This window comes from Triticum aestivum, chromosome 3B (genome assembly GCF_018294505.1).
Source record: "Triticum aestivum cultivar Chinese Spring chromosome 3B, IWGSC CS RefSeq v2.1, whole genome shotgun sequence".
NCBI lineage: Eukaryota > Viridiplantae > Streptophyta > Magnoliopsida > Poales > Poaceae > Triticum > Triticum aestivum.
The window spans coordinates 459,073,202-459,089,771 of record NC_057801.1 but is presented as its reverse complement, the minus strand read 5'-3'; the positions used below and the strand labels follow the sequence as shown (position 1 = coordinate 459,089,771).

Here is a 16,570-nt window from a genome sequence, read left to right as displayed (position 1 = left end):
CCACAACGCTCACTGTTCATCTAGAGGCAGCATCGGTCAACTTCAGTTAGCAGCAGTAGCAAAGGAATCGCTCGCGATCGAGTTCAGTTAACAGGCATCGATCGATCACTCAGGTTCAGTAATGTGTAGCCTGCACTATAATCGCTCGGGTTCAGTTAGAGCCCAACGCCTCGCTTAGGTTTAGTTACAGCCAACTCCTCACACACACGCGTACGTGTACGAGAGAAACGCGCATCGCTCGGCCCCCGACCACCCACCGTAACCGGGAACTCCCCGAAATTTTCCTCGCCCTCGCTTCTACCACATTTTTTTTGTCATGGACGGCCCAAAGAATGTCATGCAGCTGCGTCTCCGGCCCGCCCAGGATGAAATGCCCATTTTCTATCATGATTTTTTTTTCATAGAAGTAGGAGCCCACCACATCTATGATGATACTGGGTTTTGTCACAATTATTGTCATAGAAGTGTCATAAGTCTGACAGAAAAAAATTGTGTGGCCCAAAATGGCATGGATGTGTCTTTTTTTGTAGTGCTAAGGAATGGCCAACTGACCGAATCATACGCCTTTTCAGAGTCCAGTTTTAAAATCACCGCCTTAGACTTACGTGCCACGCCCAATATGCGATCCTATCTGAGAGGAACTCGAAAATCCCACCAAGGATAGAGCCGCATATTGAAACGATTTTGTAAGGTGGATATCATTACATCGTAACATTACATAATAGATGGGGATACATACAAAGGCATACAAATGCCTCAAAAATACATCAAACATCATACATGAGAACAACATCCGACTACGCATGAAACACTAACAGAAACTCAAACGACATCCACCCTACTAGCCCAGGCTACCGATTGATAACCCACAAGTATAGGGGATCGCAACAGTTTTCAGGGGTAGAGTATTCAACCCAAATGTATTGATTCGACACAAGGGGAGCCAAAGAATATTCTCAAGTATTAGCAGTTGAGTTGTCAATTCAACCACACCTGGATAACTTAGTATCTGCAGCAAAGTATTTAGTAGCAAAGTAGTATGGAAGTAACAGTAATAGTGGCAAAAGTAACAGTAGCAGTTTTGTAATAATTGTAACAGTAGCAACGGTAAAGTAAATAAGCAAAGCACAATATGTGAAAAGCTCGTAGGCATTGGATCGGTGATGGATAATTATGTCGGATATGGTTCATCATGTAACAGTTATAACTTATAACATAGGGTGACACAGAACTAGCTCTAGTTCATCAATGTAATGTAGGCATGTATTCCGAATATAGTCATACGTGCTTATGGAAAAGAACTTACATGACATCTTTTGTCCTACCCTCCTGTGGCAGTGGGGTCCTAATGGATACTAAGGGATATTAAGGCCTCCTTTTAATAGAGTATGAGACCAAAGCATTAGCACTTAGTGAATACATGAAGTCCTCAAACTACGGTCATCACCGAGAAGTATCCCGATTATTGTCACTTCGGGGTTATCGGATCATAACACATAATAGGTGACTATGGACTTGCAAGATAGGATCAAGAACTCACATATATTCATGAAAACATAATAGGTTCAGATCTGAAATCATGGCACTCGGGCCCTAGTGACAAGCATTAAGCATAGCAAAGTCATAGCAACATCAATCTCAGAACATAGTGGATACTAGGGATGAAACCCTAACAAAACTAACTTGATTACATGGTAAATCTCATTCAACCCATCACCGTCCAGCAAGCCTACGATGGAATTACTCATGCACGGCGGTGAGCATCATGAAATTGGTGATGGAGGATTATTGATGATGATGACGGCGATGAATCCCCCTCTCCGGAGCCCCGAACGGACTCCAGATCAGTCCTCTTTGAGAGAGATTAGGGCTCGGTGGTGGCTCCGTATCGTAAAACATGATGAAACTTCCTCTCTGATTTTTTCTCCGCGAAAGCAAATATATGGAGTTGGTGTAGAGGTCGGTGGACGTCCAGGGGGCCCACGAGGCAGGGGGCGCGCCCTAGGGGATGAGGCGTGCCCCCCACCCTCGTGGACAGGGTGTGGGCCCAATGATGCTAATTCTTTCGCCAGTATTTTTATTAATTCTGAAAAGTTACTCCGTGGATTTTTAGGTCATTCTGAGAACTTTTATTTCTGCACAAAAATAACACCATGGCAGTTCTGCTTAAAACAGCATCAGTACGGCTTAGTTTCATTCAAATCTTGCAAGTTAGAGTCCAAAACAAGGGCAAAAGTGTTTGGAAAAGTAGATATGACGGAGACGTATCAACTCCCCCAAGCTTAGACCTTTGCTTGTCCTCAAGCAATTCAGTTGACAAACTGAAAGTGATAAAGAAAAACTTTTACAAACTCTGTTTGCTCTTGTTGTTGCAAATATGTAAAGCCAGCATTCAAGTTTTCAGCAAAGATTATGAACTAACCATATTCACAATAACACTTAGGTCTCATGTTTACTCATATCAATGGCATAATCAACTAGCGAGCAATAATAACAAAACTCGGATGACAACACTTTCTCAAAACAATCATAATATGATATAGCAAGATGGTATCTCGCTAGCCCTTTCTGAGACAGCAAAATATAAATGCAGAGCACCTTTAAAGATCAAGGACTGATTAAACACTGTAATTCATGGTAAAAGAGATCCAATCATAGTCATACCCAATATAAACTAATAGTAATGCATGCAAATGACAGCGGTGCTCTCCAGCGGGTGCTTTTTAATAAGAGGGTGATGATTCAACATAAAAGTAAATAGATAGGCCCTTCACAGAGGGAAGCAGGGATTTGCAGAGGTGTCAGAGGTTGATTTTGAAATAGAGATAAATAACATTTTGAGCGGTATAATTTCACTGTCAATGTAACAACTATGAGATCTCAATATCTTCCATGCTACACACATTATAGGCGGTTCCCAAACAGAATGGTAAAGTTTATGCTCCCCCACCACCAACAAGCATCAATCCATGGCTTGCCCGAAACAACGGGTGCCTCCAACTAGCAACAATCCTGGGGGAGTTTTGTTTAATTATTTTGATTTGATTTGAGCATGGGACTGGGCATCCCCGTGACCAGCCATTTTCTCGTGAATGAGGAGCGGAGTCCACTCCTCTTGAGAATAACCCGCCTAACATGGAAGATACAGACAACCCTAGTTGATACATGAGCTGCTCGAGCATACAAAACAGAATTTCATTTGAAGTTTTAGAGTTTGGCACATACAAATCTACTTGGAACGGCAGGTAGATACCGCATATAGGAAGGTATGGTGGACTCATATGGAATAACTTTGGGGTTTATGGAGTTTGGATGCACACGCAGTATTCCCGCTTAGTACAGGTGAAGGCTAGCAAAAGACTGGGAAGCGACCAACTGAGAGAGCGACAATAGTCATGAACATGCATTAAAATTAATCAACACTGAGTGCAAGCATGAGTAGGATATAATCCACCGTGAACATAAATATCGTGAAGGCTATGTTGATTTTGTTTCAACTACATGCGTGAACATGTGCCAAGTCAAGTCACTCGAATCATTCAAAGGAGGATACCACCCTATTATACCACATCACAACCATTTTAATAGCATGTTGGCATGCAAGGTAAACCATTATAAGCTCCTAGCTAATTAAGCATGGCATAAGCAACTATAATCTCTAATTGTCATTGCAAACATGTTTATTCATAATAGGCTGAATCAGGAACGATGAACTAATCATATTTACAAAAACAAGAGAGGTCGAGTTCATACCAGCTTCTCTCATCTCAATCAGTCCATCATATATCGTCATTGTTGCCTTTCACTTGCACGACCAAACGGTGTGTATAATAATAATAGTGCATGTGCATTGGACTAAGCTGGAATATGCAAGCATTCAATTCAAGGGAGAAGACAAGGTAATATGGGCTCTTGGTTAAATCAAGAATCATGCATATGAGAGCCACTAAACATTTTCATTATGGTCTTCTCCTCTCGACCCCCAAAGGAAAGAAATAAAACTATTTACACGGGAAAGCTCCCAACAAGCAAAAGAAGAACGAGAAATATTTTTGGGTTTTCTTTTAATTACTATTACAAGCATGGAAATTAAACTAGCTAATTTTTTTGGTTTTTTTTCTTAAGGTTTATCAAACACACAAGAAGAAAGAAATTAAACTAGCATGGACAGTACAATGAAAAAGTATGAGCACCGACAACTAGAATGAGTGTGTGAATATAAATGTAATGTCGGTAAGAAATACGTACTCCCCCAAGCTTAGGCTTTTGGCCTAAGTTGGTCTATGGCCATGGGTAGCCTGACTAATATTCGAAGTTATAACTGGGGTCGTACTGAGATGCAGCAGCCATTGCCTCCTGAGCTGCAGCATGGCGGTGAGTTGCCTCCGTCCTCCTCTCGTACTCGGTTGCCTCCTCCTTGGTGATAACATATCTTCCTTTTGCCTGATAATCAAAAAGGGCGGGAGCAGGGAGAGTAATATGGACAACGCGACGTTTGTCAAAGATTAGTCGATACTGGAGGAATTGTTCATTCCTCTCAAGAAAATGATGACTAACCATGGCATTATAATCTAAATAAGCGGGAGGCAACTCCCTATCATTTTCATGTGGAGGTATACCAAGATAATTAAGCCACACGGGTCGCATAAATCCCTCCAAACAAGTCTCCAACTAAACCATTATTTCGCAACCTACGTGCAACAATTGCCCCCAAGTTGTATTCTTTATCACCTAAAACAACACTCTTGAGAACACAAAGATCAGGAACACACATGTGACATGCTTCATCTTTACCATTAATGCATCTACCAATGATGAGAGCAAAATAATGTATAGCAGGAAAGTGGATGCTCCCTATGGTAGCTTGTGTTATTTCTCTAGATTCTCCCACAGTAATACTAGCAAGAAAGTCTTTATATTCAGATTTACGGGGTTCATTAACACTTCCCCACTGCGGGAGTTTACAAGCAGTAGTAAAATCTTCTAGGTCCATGGTATATGATTTATCATAAATATCAAACAGGACAGTTGGAGAATTACGCAAAGATGTAAATTTAAACCTTCTCACAAATGAATCAGTCAAATAGTAGTACTGAGGACACTTATCTTGCATGAAGTCCTCAAGATCGACATTACGCACATATGCATCAAATTCATCCTTGATGCCAGCTTTGACCATAAACTCCTCTGACGGTCATTCACAAGGCCGCACGTCGGCTTCCCTCGATGGTTCATCGTCTTGCTCACATATTGCGATCCTGGGCCCTTTCTTCCTTGAAGAACCACCTTGGTACATTTTCCTAGACATATTTCTTCCTCTAAAAAATTTCTGAAAATTTTAGTAACTCAAAATAAAATTGAACCAAACTCAATAAGATTGATACCAACTACTCCCACAGTGCCTAGAGGCTATATCATGCATTAGAATTACTTGGGACAAGATAAATTTTGACATGCAAGCTCAAGAACATGGTCACCTAGGCAGGAAAAATTTGCAATGAATAAAGCACTAGAACAAAAACTAATAGGACCATTGGAGGAGTCACATACCAAGGAACAATCTCCGAAAGCAGTTTTGTGAATGGAGCTTTGAGCAAGGAGATCGAAAATCGCAGCAAAATGAGCTAGAACCTGCATTTTGATTTTCGGCCGAAAAAACAATTTTCGGCCGAATTTCGACCGTCTCGCCTGGGCCCGACATATGGGCCTTTCGGCCGAACAATTCAGCCCAATTTGAATTTATCTGGCCCGACCCAGCTTCCAGAGCCTTCTTGTTACGCTTCTGCTCACATAAAACAACGAAACCAATCGCCTTAACCCTAGTTCGCGATTTCCTCTGGCTCCTCCCGTGTGCGGCGCCGCCGCTGCACATCGAGAAGATCAGCAGACACATCTCACTCGAGCGCTGCTTCTCCCACGTCCTCCGCATCTCGCCGGCACTCACTAGCCTCCTGCCGCCATCCACGTCTCCTCGCATCCACCCCATCCACTCCCTATCCATTGCTTCTTCAAGACGGCGGCATGGTGCTCGGCGGCTGCGGCAACGGAGGTGATGGTGCGCGAGCCAACCAGTTCAATGGAGGCAGGAGCACGGGGCAGCGGCAGCAGCATGGAGGGCGTCCTCTTGGTTGGGAAGGTATAGATGTTCTTGATGTTCTTGATGCCTTTATATCTTCCTACTTGAAGCAGCAATCCGTACAAAGCTATATATCTATTACAAGCAGCTTGATTAATTGTACGTACACAGCTAGCTAGCTATTACAAGCAGCTTGATCGATTGTTGTACGAGTATAGCTTCCTGCTTGTTGCTGCATCGGACTGCTTGCTGCGACGAGTCGGCAACCAACAATTAATGAGCCTGACTGCCAAAGGATGGAGGAAGCAAGATGTGCTCTATTACCATGTAATTTTGTATGATTCACATCTGTTTTCATGCATATTTTGCTTTTAGTCACCAAGGATGCTCACGATCTGGTAATATTTATTTTGGTCCAAAAGAAAACTGGGTTACAAACCTTGTTATTAACATCCTCAAATATACAATCGTTCCATAAATCTGAGTTGTGTGCTTGCGTTTTGAGCTGTTGAGATGATTCCTGTGCGCAATGTTATAGTGTCTTTTATCACATCCAACCACTGGCTTGTATATTTGAATAAGCATCCGATGTTTGAATCGATCATTTATTTAGATCTACAGCACGTCCAATAAAAAAGCAGTTGTGTTGCGTGTGTATTTAAGTAAGTAGATGTTGACCCAATGATTAATTTGAATGGTCAGCAATACCATTAAGTAAGCAAGTGACACCCTAGTAGATCGGGTTATACTGTTTTTGTTTATCATTCATATGGGGACACCCTAGTAAGCAAGTGTGGCTTCCTTAGTTACCTATTCTTCATAGTTGACCGTTGTTCTTTTGTCATGTGATTTTCAGGTAATGGAAATGCAAATAGGAGTGGTAGTGGCAACCATGATGCAAATGCAAATGATTCCCAAAAATCTTGGAAAGGTATTACTATGCTTTGCTTGTTCACACGATGCAAATGGAACCATGATCTTGATTTGCTAGCTTCAATTGAAGTGATGTTGTTTGTAACTTTGCAATGCAGGAATTAAAGATAATAACTTGTATGATCCTTGGAACCATGCATGGCCGTATTACGGGGGTTTTGATTGTGTGTACTGCAGCCTAAAGCACAAAGGTGGAGGTGCAACCCGTGTTGCGGAGCACCTTGGTGGTATTGTAGGTAATGTGAGGAGCTGCCCCAATGTGCCAAGAAATGTGAGAGATGCAATGAGAGAGTGCCGGGATGAATCAAAGAGGAAGAAAAGAGACAAACAAAATAGTAGGCTGAGAACTGAAAGAAATATTATGGAAGGGTTGTATCAAAAAGGAGGGGTGATTAACATACTAGATGATGATGAAGAAGAAATATAGATGAATATTAGAGAGGCCTTGCGTGACCCGAATTTCTCCCGCGGAGTTGAAAGGAGGATTGGTAGGGGGCGTGGGTGATGAGCGGGTTTCTGTTGGCAAAAGGAGTATCACTGCCTATTTTGACAAACAATTATCCAGCAACAAAGTATCTATGCAGCCCAAGATCACTAGTGCTTTGGATCCTAATTCAAGAGATGCACTTGGCCTAGCTTGGTCCAAGTTTTTTCATGCCAATGATATTGCTGGACATAAAGCTGATTGCCCATACTTCCGAGCTGCTGTGAAGATCACTCAACAATTAGGGCCTGCTCCTATACCAACCGCAAAGGATATTGATGGGAAATATTTGGAGGCTAACTATGATGAAGCTACTTCCTTTCTTCAAAAATTTAAACAAGATTGGAAAAACTTCGGTGTGACTCTTATGTGTGACTCTTGGACTGGTCCAACAGGAATGAGCCTCATAAACTTCATGGTATATTGTAATACACGAATGTTCTTCCTCAATACCATTGATGCATCCGGTCAGACTCAGAATTCAGGTTACTTCTTCCTCCCCTTCTTCGCATTTTACTTGCTTCTTGAACACTTGTATTTGTCCTATACATGCATTTCACATATGTTCTTACAATACTTGCTTCTTTTTTTTGAGGAATTGGTGACAGTGGGAGAGGCTCCCACTGACTTTGTATTACTCACAACAGAATAGTTACATTTGTGTTACAAAGGGGTTTTAGGCCCCCCCGGCCATGATTGATACAAAGCTAGCTGCCCAAACTAACAATGAAATCAGAGAGGAAAGGATGAACCTTCTCCGGACAGTTGTGGGTCACCAAACCCAGCAAATGTTTAAATCTAGCTAACCATGCCCCAAACGAATGCGGGATCCTCCTGAAATGTTGGTTGTTCCTTTCCATCCACAGGCTCCAAGCAGCAAGCAAGAAGATGTCCATGAAAAGCGGCCGACGCCAGTCTTCTCTACCACCATGCAAAATGGCAAGCCTGTTGGTCCCCCCCTGGCCACATCAGACCAATCCTATTCCAGCATTGTTGGGCAAAAGGGCACGTGAAGAAGATATGTTCCACGGTTTCCTCGGGTGGGTTTTGGCAGAGCATGCAAGTATAGTCGCCCCCATCCACATTATAGTGCCGTCGCTTCAGCATATTCCTGGTGTTCAACCGATCTACCATAAGCAGCCACCCAAACATCTTGAACTTGATCGGGCATTTGGCTTTCCATAGCCATCCAAAGGCCTCATCAGCCATAACCTGTCTGAAGCAGTGGATATAGTATTTCTTAGACGAGTATCGTCCCAGGTCACAGACCCAAGTATCAACTGATCCACTGTCCAGACCGACGTGCGCGGACCTTTGCTGTATCTCTCTGATCTCTTCCCTGGCCTGGATCGAAAGAGGCAGACTGAAGATCGAGGCAGGATCAGTGGATTTGAGGATCTTGGCAACAGAATCATCCTCATTTAGGGCATATGAGAATGCCCGCGGATGCGTATCCATTAATGTGGAGGCTGGGTCTCCCAACCAGACATCCTTCCAGAAAAGTGAGGTACGACCATCTCCGGGGACTACCCTGGTGATCCCACGGAAGATTCCACTGAGCTGCATTACATCTTTCCACCAGAAGGAACCCACTGGCTCGGCGGTGTGCGGCACCTTGTTTGGGTAGTGCGTTTCCCAGATCAGCTGAACCCAGGGTACATCTTCACGATTGTAGAATTTGAACAGGTATTTAAGGAGAAGCGCGGTATTTTGTATTCTGACATTAATAACACCAAGGCCACCACACCGTTTCGGTCGACAGACAAGCTCCCATGCAGCAAGGGAGTTGGATTTGATCCCATCATCAGAATTTTTTGCCCATAGACAATAGCGGCGGAGTTTGTCCAGATGTTCAACTATTTTTGGGTGTAGCTTGATCGTACACATTGCATATATCAACATGGAGGTGACCACCGAATTGACCAACGTTAGTTTGGCCCCTGACGACATCAGTGTTAGGGCAGTGGAGGTTTTCCTCTCAACCGAATGGACTAATGGCATGAGATCAAGAACCGTCGGTCTCGTTGTCCCCATGGGAAGACCAAGGTATGTAAACGGCAGGGAACCAGCCGAGCAACCAAACACTTCCGCCAACCCCCCGGCACGCTGATGATCAACATTGATGGGTATGAGGGTCGATTTATGGAAGTTAATTTTGAGCCCTACCGAAGCTGCATAATCCTCCAAGATAAGTTTCATACGGATTGCCTGTGTAGGACAAGCTTGCATAACCAAGATCGTGTCGTCAGCATACTGCACCACCGGGAAGTCACCTGCATTTTCACGTGGAATGGGTAGCTCTAGCAATCCCTGAGCATAAGCATCATTGATCGCAGCTTGTAGCAGATCAGCAGCAAGAACAAAGATTAGTGGCGAGAGAGGGTCACCCCGTCGTACTCCACATTTGCATTTGAATTTCCGGCCAGGAACGCCATTCAAGAGGACGGATGAAACTCCCGAGCCAAAAATCAGTTTCGTCCAGCCCAGCCACCTATCATCAAAGCCCATGTGCTTCATGATTTCCAGCATGGGGGCATGCTCGATCGTGTCAAAGGCCTTAGCAAAGTCTAGTTTGAGCAATATGATCTCTCTTCCAGACGAGTGGCACTGATGAATGTATTGGTACGACCACGCCAGGCAATCCTGGATGGTCCTACCTTTGATAAATCCATACTGATTCCTGTGAATAATTTTTAGGATCACTTTTTGCAGTCGGTTCGCCAGGATCTTTGTAATGACTTTTAGACAACAGTTGAGTAAGGTGATTGGTCTGAAGTCATTAGCTGTCTCCGGAGAGGAATTTTTGGGAATCAAGGTGATGTAACCCTCACTTATGCTAGTGATATCCAGACCACCTGCATGAAATGCGTGACAGAGATCATAGAAATCTGTCTTGATAATTTGCCAGCATTTCTTAAGGAAACAACCATTAAACCCATCCGGGCCAGGTGCTCTGTCATTTGGCATTTCCTTAACCACAGCATCTATTTCATCATTAGAGAATGGCGCGCTCAGCTGGTCCAGTCCATCAATCCTGCGAATGATCCTAGAAAGATCAAATTTCATGTTGGTAGGTTTAGAAAAACCCAAACGGTCTCTGTATGTATTGAACAGTACCCCCTCCTTGCCAACATGGTCATGTATATCGACTTCCCCAACTCTGAGCATGGCAATAGTATTGTGTCTGTACCTCTCTGTGGCCAAAGACTGAAAGAGTTTTGTGTTTTCATCGGCAAAACGAAAGTACCTGATCGTACACCTCTTTCGCCAGTACTCATTTTGGTATTTGAGCAAGGCCTGTAGATGGTTTTTCAGTATCTTCCTGAAGTTTGATTCTTGAACATATAGGGGTCGTTTATCCTCAAGTGCATCCATGTTTGTTAGAGTCTCATTACTGATTTGAATCAGAATTTTAAGTTTGGAGACACCCTTACTCCAACGCTTGAGATCATGTCTCAGAATCTTGAGCTTTTTGCAAATTCGCGCCGCCGCATTGGGTGCGTGACATGGTTTAGACCATGAACCAGCAACAACCTCCATGAACCCCTCATGATCTGTCCAAAAATTTTCAAACCGAAAAAGCCTGGACCGTGGGATGCTTGATTCAATCGTGACCACACAAGGAATGTGGTCAGACACTGGCTTCCCCAGGGGCAAGACCATTGTGTTAGGGTATTTGGTAGTCCAATCAGACGACGTGAAAAACCAATCTAATTGTTCAAGTAGAGGATCATCTTGCATGTTACTCCATGTGTATGCACGGCCTTTAACTGGTAGTTCCATTAGTGATTGTGCGCGGATGATCTCATTGAATAGTAGCATGTCCGCAGCGTTGCCACCTGACTTGTTTCTGTTATTCGTGGAGCGAATAAAGTTAAAGTCACCCAGAATTAACCAATTGTCATCATCAGGGATATTAAGCTCAAAAAGCCAGTTTGTAAAGTCTAGTCTGCGCTGACCAGAACAGGGGCCATAAACATTGATTAGATTCCACGAATCATGTGACTGCGTGGCCACGAAAGAGATCCCAATGGCAAAAGAATCCACAAACCAAGATGTACCAGTAAAAACAGCACTATTCTAGATAATGATGAGGCCCCCAGAAGCCCCCACTGACGGTGCAAAAACAAATTTATCGAAGCGCTTAGGGCAGAAAGTCTTAATAAAAGCAGGATCGAAGGATTCACGTTTAGTTTCCTGGATACATATCACAGAACAACCGCTAGTATCAATCGCATTCCTAACAGCCAAAAGTTTGTCATCAGAGTTTATGCCTCTGATGTTCCACGAGAGCACATTCCACGATTTATTCATCAGTCGGGTAGCCTTCAGTGCTCAGCTTCCCCGGACGAGCTCTGATCATCCAGCAGCTTGTCACGGGAGATGGCTTCCGGACGAATTCCACAACTGCGCCCCATCTGTTGAAGATCCTCGATCGACATTGGCTGGGGGCAATCGGCAATGGGAACCTGCACAGGAGCAGCAACCAAAGAAACAACATTGACAAAAGGAATGTCTCTAGGTTTCACCCTTGATTTTGAACGCCTTGCTTTCGGAGCATGGTTGATTTTGAAACCATCATACTTGTTGGATCTGTTGCTTCGTCTGACAGTGGTTGTGTCCAGTGGCACTAATATGTTACTATGTTGATGAGTATTGAACATAGAGGAAGACGCCAGCACCTGGAGCGCAGTAGACTGGTCTGATGAAAGCATCATCTGAGTCTCCTCATCCGTTGAGACGAGCTGTGGAAGCGCCTTGAGGCCAGGAGATTGTTCCGATAGATCCCAATTCATAGCATTGGAACGAGCCCTGGGTTTAGGCGAGAGCACACCAGATGGGACAGTGACTCTCCCCCACTGAAGGGCAGAAGCAAAGATCCTTGAGAAGATGTCAGGTTCCGGCACCATACACTCAATCCAAACTGCCGCCGCTGCATTAAGATGATTCTGAATAATCTGAAAGGGATTGAGGGGCATCATTACAGGAGAATTGTGTTGCAGGGTGATAGTGGGCGTATAAATGCGTTTGAGCATGCCCCCAATCCATAGCAAGAACTCATAATCAACTGCAATCTAAAGAAAAAGAGAGTTTCCTCCAGCCCTGACGAACTCCCTCCTCGCTGCAGGACTGCCATTCACAAATCCATCAGCCAAAGCATCTACTGTTTGAAACTCCGAATCAGATGACCAAATGTCAGATAAATTATCTTGCACATTATGCTCCGGGTCCACACCATCCATGAGGGACGGACCATCATACTGAAAGAAGGTCCTAAAGCTGAAACCAGTGTAGGGTGGAGTTACCACAGGCCACACACCCCACCCATTGTTCTGAACATCATTAACTGGTTCAGGAGCATTCCAGGCCTCCGCATTCAAAGCATCCTGAGTAACCATCTCATCAATCCTTGCTTGTTGCATGAGGGTATAGTAAGGGAGCTGGTATGGGTGTGGAGATGCATTCAAAAGTGGTGGGGTGTCCTCATTGCCAACCAAGTTCGGTATAGTATTCCTGCCATTCAGAACATAAACTGGTACGGACCATGAACGAGCAAGACCCGGTAGTAAACCAACTCTAGTAATGACCAGACTATGTGGCACCTCCGCAACATCTTTGATATGGCATTTGACAAGGACTCTGGCCTTGTTCTGACCCGGGCGGGGCCAGGCAAGCATTTTCCCAAAGTGTGAGACTGCCTTATGAACATAATGCTCTATTTGGTAGTCCAGTGGAAAAGCAAGAAACATGACCCAAGCTTCATATTCAAAAGCAGGCATACGCATATTGATGCTCTCATCATGCGGAACTAGTGAAAAAGTGGAATCCTCAAACAAAGCATGCGGACCTTCTCTAATGGCAGCATCTCTACTCTCCATATCCGCAAACACAACACATCCAATCCCCAGCGGGTAAACAAAGTCATCTAGCAGCTCATACTGTAAATCTCCAACAATAATGCGGCAGACCTCAGCTAGCCATAACTCCTTCTGATGATCAGGGACCGGAGGGTGGACGGAGACAATGGCGTACCTATCATGATTCAGAGGCGGATCATCCACCACCATGACATGTCTCTGGACCCGGTGAGCCGGCCCGTGATCAAAGGTAGATCCGTCTGGAGCGAAGGCGAAGGGGCTCACGGGGAAGTTCGCCATGAGTGACGAAGCCGGGGACTGCTTGAGAGATTTCGCCGGAGCAGGGGATGGAAATTGCTTGCTGGGAGCCGATGGGGAGAAGAGTCGAGATGGCGGAGGCGTGGGTGTAGAACTCGAGGAGAGCGTCGTAACACTCGATTGGGGTTTTTGGCAGGCAGAATTGACTACACCCTGACCGGGTAGGCGTATCGTCAAGCAATGGGGGTTAGCCACTTCCGCGTGGAACGGGATATTCTGTTGCCGTTTCGAAAGGCAACCACCATGCGGATCCCCAGTAGCACGGGCCATACCAACATCCACAGAGATACCTACCTCAGATGCACCCGCGGTAACCCGAGGCAAGATCCTCTTTGATTGTGGTAGATTTTTCTTTTTCCAAGCCCATCGGGGTAGAGAGGCACAAGCCGGAAACTTACGTAACTTGTGGCCCAAACGATGACATAGAGGACAGCGACGAAGCCCAGGACAAAGCCTGGTAATGTGGTTAACTACAGAACATGCATTACATTGAGGGCCCAAAGGGTTCAGGTCTACTTTGCATGGCTCATGCTTGCGAGCATCAGTACGTGTAGACGTGCAGGCACATGTCCCAGAAATATCCCCACAACCTTGACAAAATATTCCAGTACACGAATCATCAACATGACCGAGACAATCACAGAGAGAGCAATGCAAAAGTCTTTTGTAAATGTATTCCTTGGAGGGGACTGAAGTGATTTGCACCAGAAGCTTAACACTATCATTATCATAACCGGCCTGCCAGCCATCGAGAATAGCAAATAATTTCTCATCCGAAATTGAATCCCATAATCCCATAATATATCCTTCCCCACAAAAAGATGGCAACCGTCCAGGAATATCGTGAGAAATAGGTACCGATATGGAACCAATCCGAAAAGAATCCTTAGAATCCGGAGGTGAAAAACTACCAAAGAAGATCCGATCTGAAGGCTCGCCGGAATGCAAGTCCGTCGGCGGCTTAATGAAACCCAAATTCTGCAGAACTGGTAGTGAGGCGGGATCCAGTGATAATTTACTCTAAGTAGAGAGCCATTTAGATTTGATCGCCGGGCCAGGTGATGAAGCCAGACCAGTTAGCTCAGAATCAGCGTGCCAAGAATGAATTAGTGGACGAGAAACCCCAGATCAATGAAGGTGAAAATGGCAGATGAAGTCCGGCCAAATTCGGTCTCTCAAACCGAAAATGAAATGTCCCACACGATTTGAGGCCACTGAGAAACGAAAATGCCGATCACCCAAGCGCAAGACATTAAAACTGGCAGCGAGACCTCCAATACATGACTGAAGAGCCAAACCCACCGAATCCACCGAGAGGGGAAAAGAGGCCGAAGAGAAGGAAACTTCAAGGAAGAACTCCTTGGAGCCGGGGTTGGGGACGAAGTGAACCGTAGATCCAAACCTAGCACGCACCTGTGCTTCAACCTTGAGGCCAGGGGAGAAATCCCAGTGGAGAAGGCCGTCCATTGGGGTCGTCGAGAGGCGATCGTAGGGTTAGACCCTAGAATCGCCATGAGAGTCGCCTGAGGTGGGTGGAGGAAGGAGTCGCCATAGGTACCTAATGTTACAATACTTGCTTCTTGAATACTTAAATCTGTTTTAGGATTGTTTTATGTTCTCAATGCCTTGTTCTAATTAGGTATATATGCATTTTACATATGCTCCTACAATACTTGCTTGTTAAATTCTTGGATCTGTCTTACAATTGTCTTATGTTCTTAAAATACTTGCTTTGTTCTAATTAGGTATATGCATTTTACATAATTTTGCAGACTTTATCTATAGAGAGATTGAGAAGGTTGTAGAAGAGATAGGCCATGAACATATTGTTCAAATAGTAACCGATAATGGGTCCAACTATAAGAAAGCTTGCAAAACCCTTATAGAAGAACCAAAATACTCTCATATTGTTTGGCAACCGTGTGCTGCCCACACCGTCAATCTTATGTTAAAAGATATAGCCAAATTTCCCGAGGTTGATGTGATAGTCAAGAGTGCCAAGACAATCTGTAGGTTCTTGCATAAGCACAATAACCTACATGATAACATGAAGAAGAACATAGGTGGTGAACTAATTAGACCAAATGCCACCCGTTTTGGGACTGTCTTCATGTTCCTTGAGAGTTACCATTTGAAGAAAGATAAATTTAGGGAGTGGATGGTTTCGACTGATTGGAAGGAGTGTCAGTGGAGGTATGAGCCTGGATATGTGTTTGTTGAAGAATGTTTGTCTAGTAATGTTTGGTGGAACACGCTAGAGTGGGTATTGGGTTCATTGAGGCCACTTTATAAGGCCATGAGGTATGCTGATACACAGAAACAATGCACTCTTTCTGGATTCAAGAAAAGTATGATGCTCGCTATACAAGGGATGGAAGCACATCTAGGCCCTACATCAAGGTTGTACCTTAGTTTCATGCGCAAGGTGGGCAAGAGGATAGAGGCAAGGGAAGAAGATACATTTATGGTTGCAGGTATTCATAAATGAATGGAATTTTGAAATTTAGATTTCTTTTTTTTTCTGTTTTTAATTCATGTTGCTCTATTTTTTATGCAGCTGTTGTCCTTGATCCATATACACATTACAAGCTCAACCTTTGCAACCATACAGATTATGCTACCTCACTAACAGATGCGATAGCGAAGATATTAGATCCAAAGAGTGCTCTTTCAGCCATTGATGAAGTAAGTAAGTTTAGGGAGTGCCAAGGGAGGTTTGGGACCAGATTAGCAGAAGAAGCTGCGGCGAGAATGGAGCCAAGTAAGACATGGTCCTTTAGTTTTAGAATTTTCATCTCCTTTTTGTTTGCAATTCTGAAAATTTCATTGGTGATATCTTGCAGCCCAATGGTGGTTTCAATTTGGAGGGGATGTTCCTGCATTGCAGAAGTGTGCAATGAG

At 44.2% G+C, this 16,570-nt stretch overlaps 1 protein-coding gene across 1 annotated transcript; it reads left to right on the top strand.

Annotated features, from left to right (window-relative positions):
• The first annotated feature begins 7,512 nt into the window (after window positions 1-7,512).
• LOC123067531 (uncharacterized) lies at window positions 7,513-16,157 on the top strand. The gene is made up of 2 exons (XM_044490287.1): window positions 7,513-7,978; window positions 15,442-16,157. The coding sequence occupies exons 1-2, from the start codon at window positions 7,588-7,590 to the stop codon at window positions 16,155-16,157; spliced, it is 1,107 nt and encodes a 368-aa protein (XP_044346222.1). The 5' UTR covers window positions 7,513-7,587.
• Window positions 16,158-16,570: the final 413 nt, after the last annotated feature.

Coding starts and splice junctions, on each gene's coding strand:
- LOC123067531 (XM_044490287.1), top strand. CDS start 7,588: ATGCAGCCCAAGATCACTAGTGCTTTGGATCCTAATTCAAGAGATGCA. Junction 7,979..15,441: donor CGGTCAGACTCAGAATTCAG/GTTACTTCTTCC, acceptor ATAATTTTGCAG/ACTTTATCTATAGAGAGATT.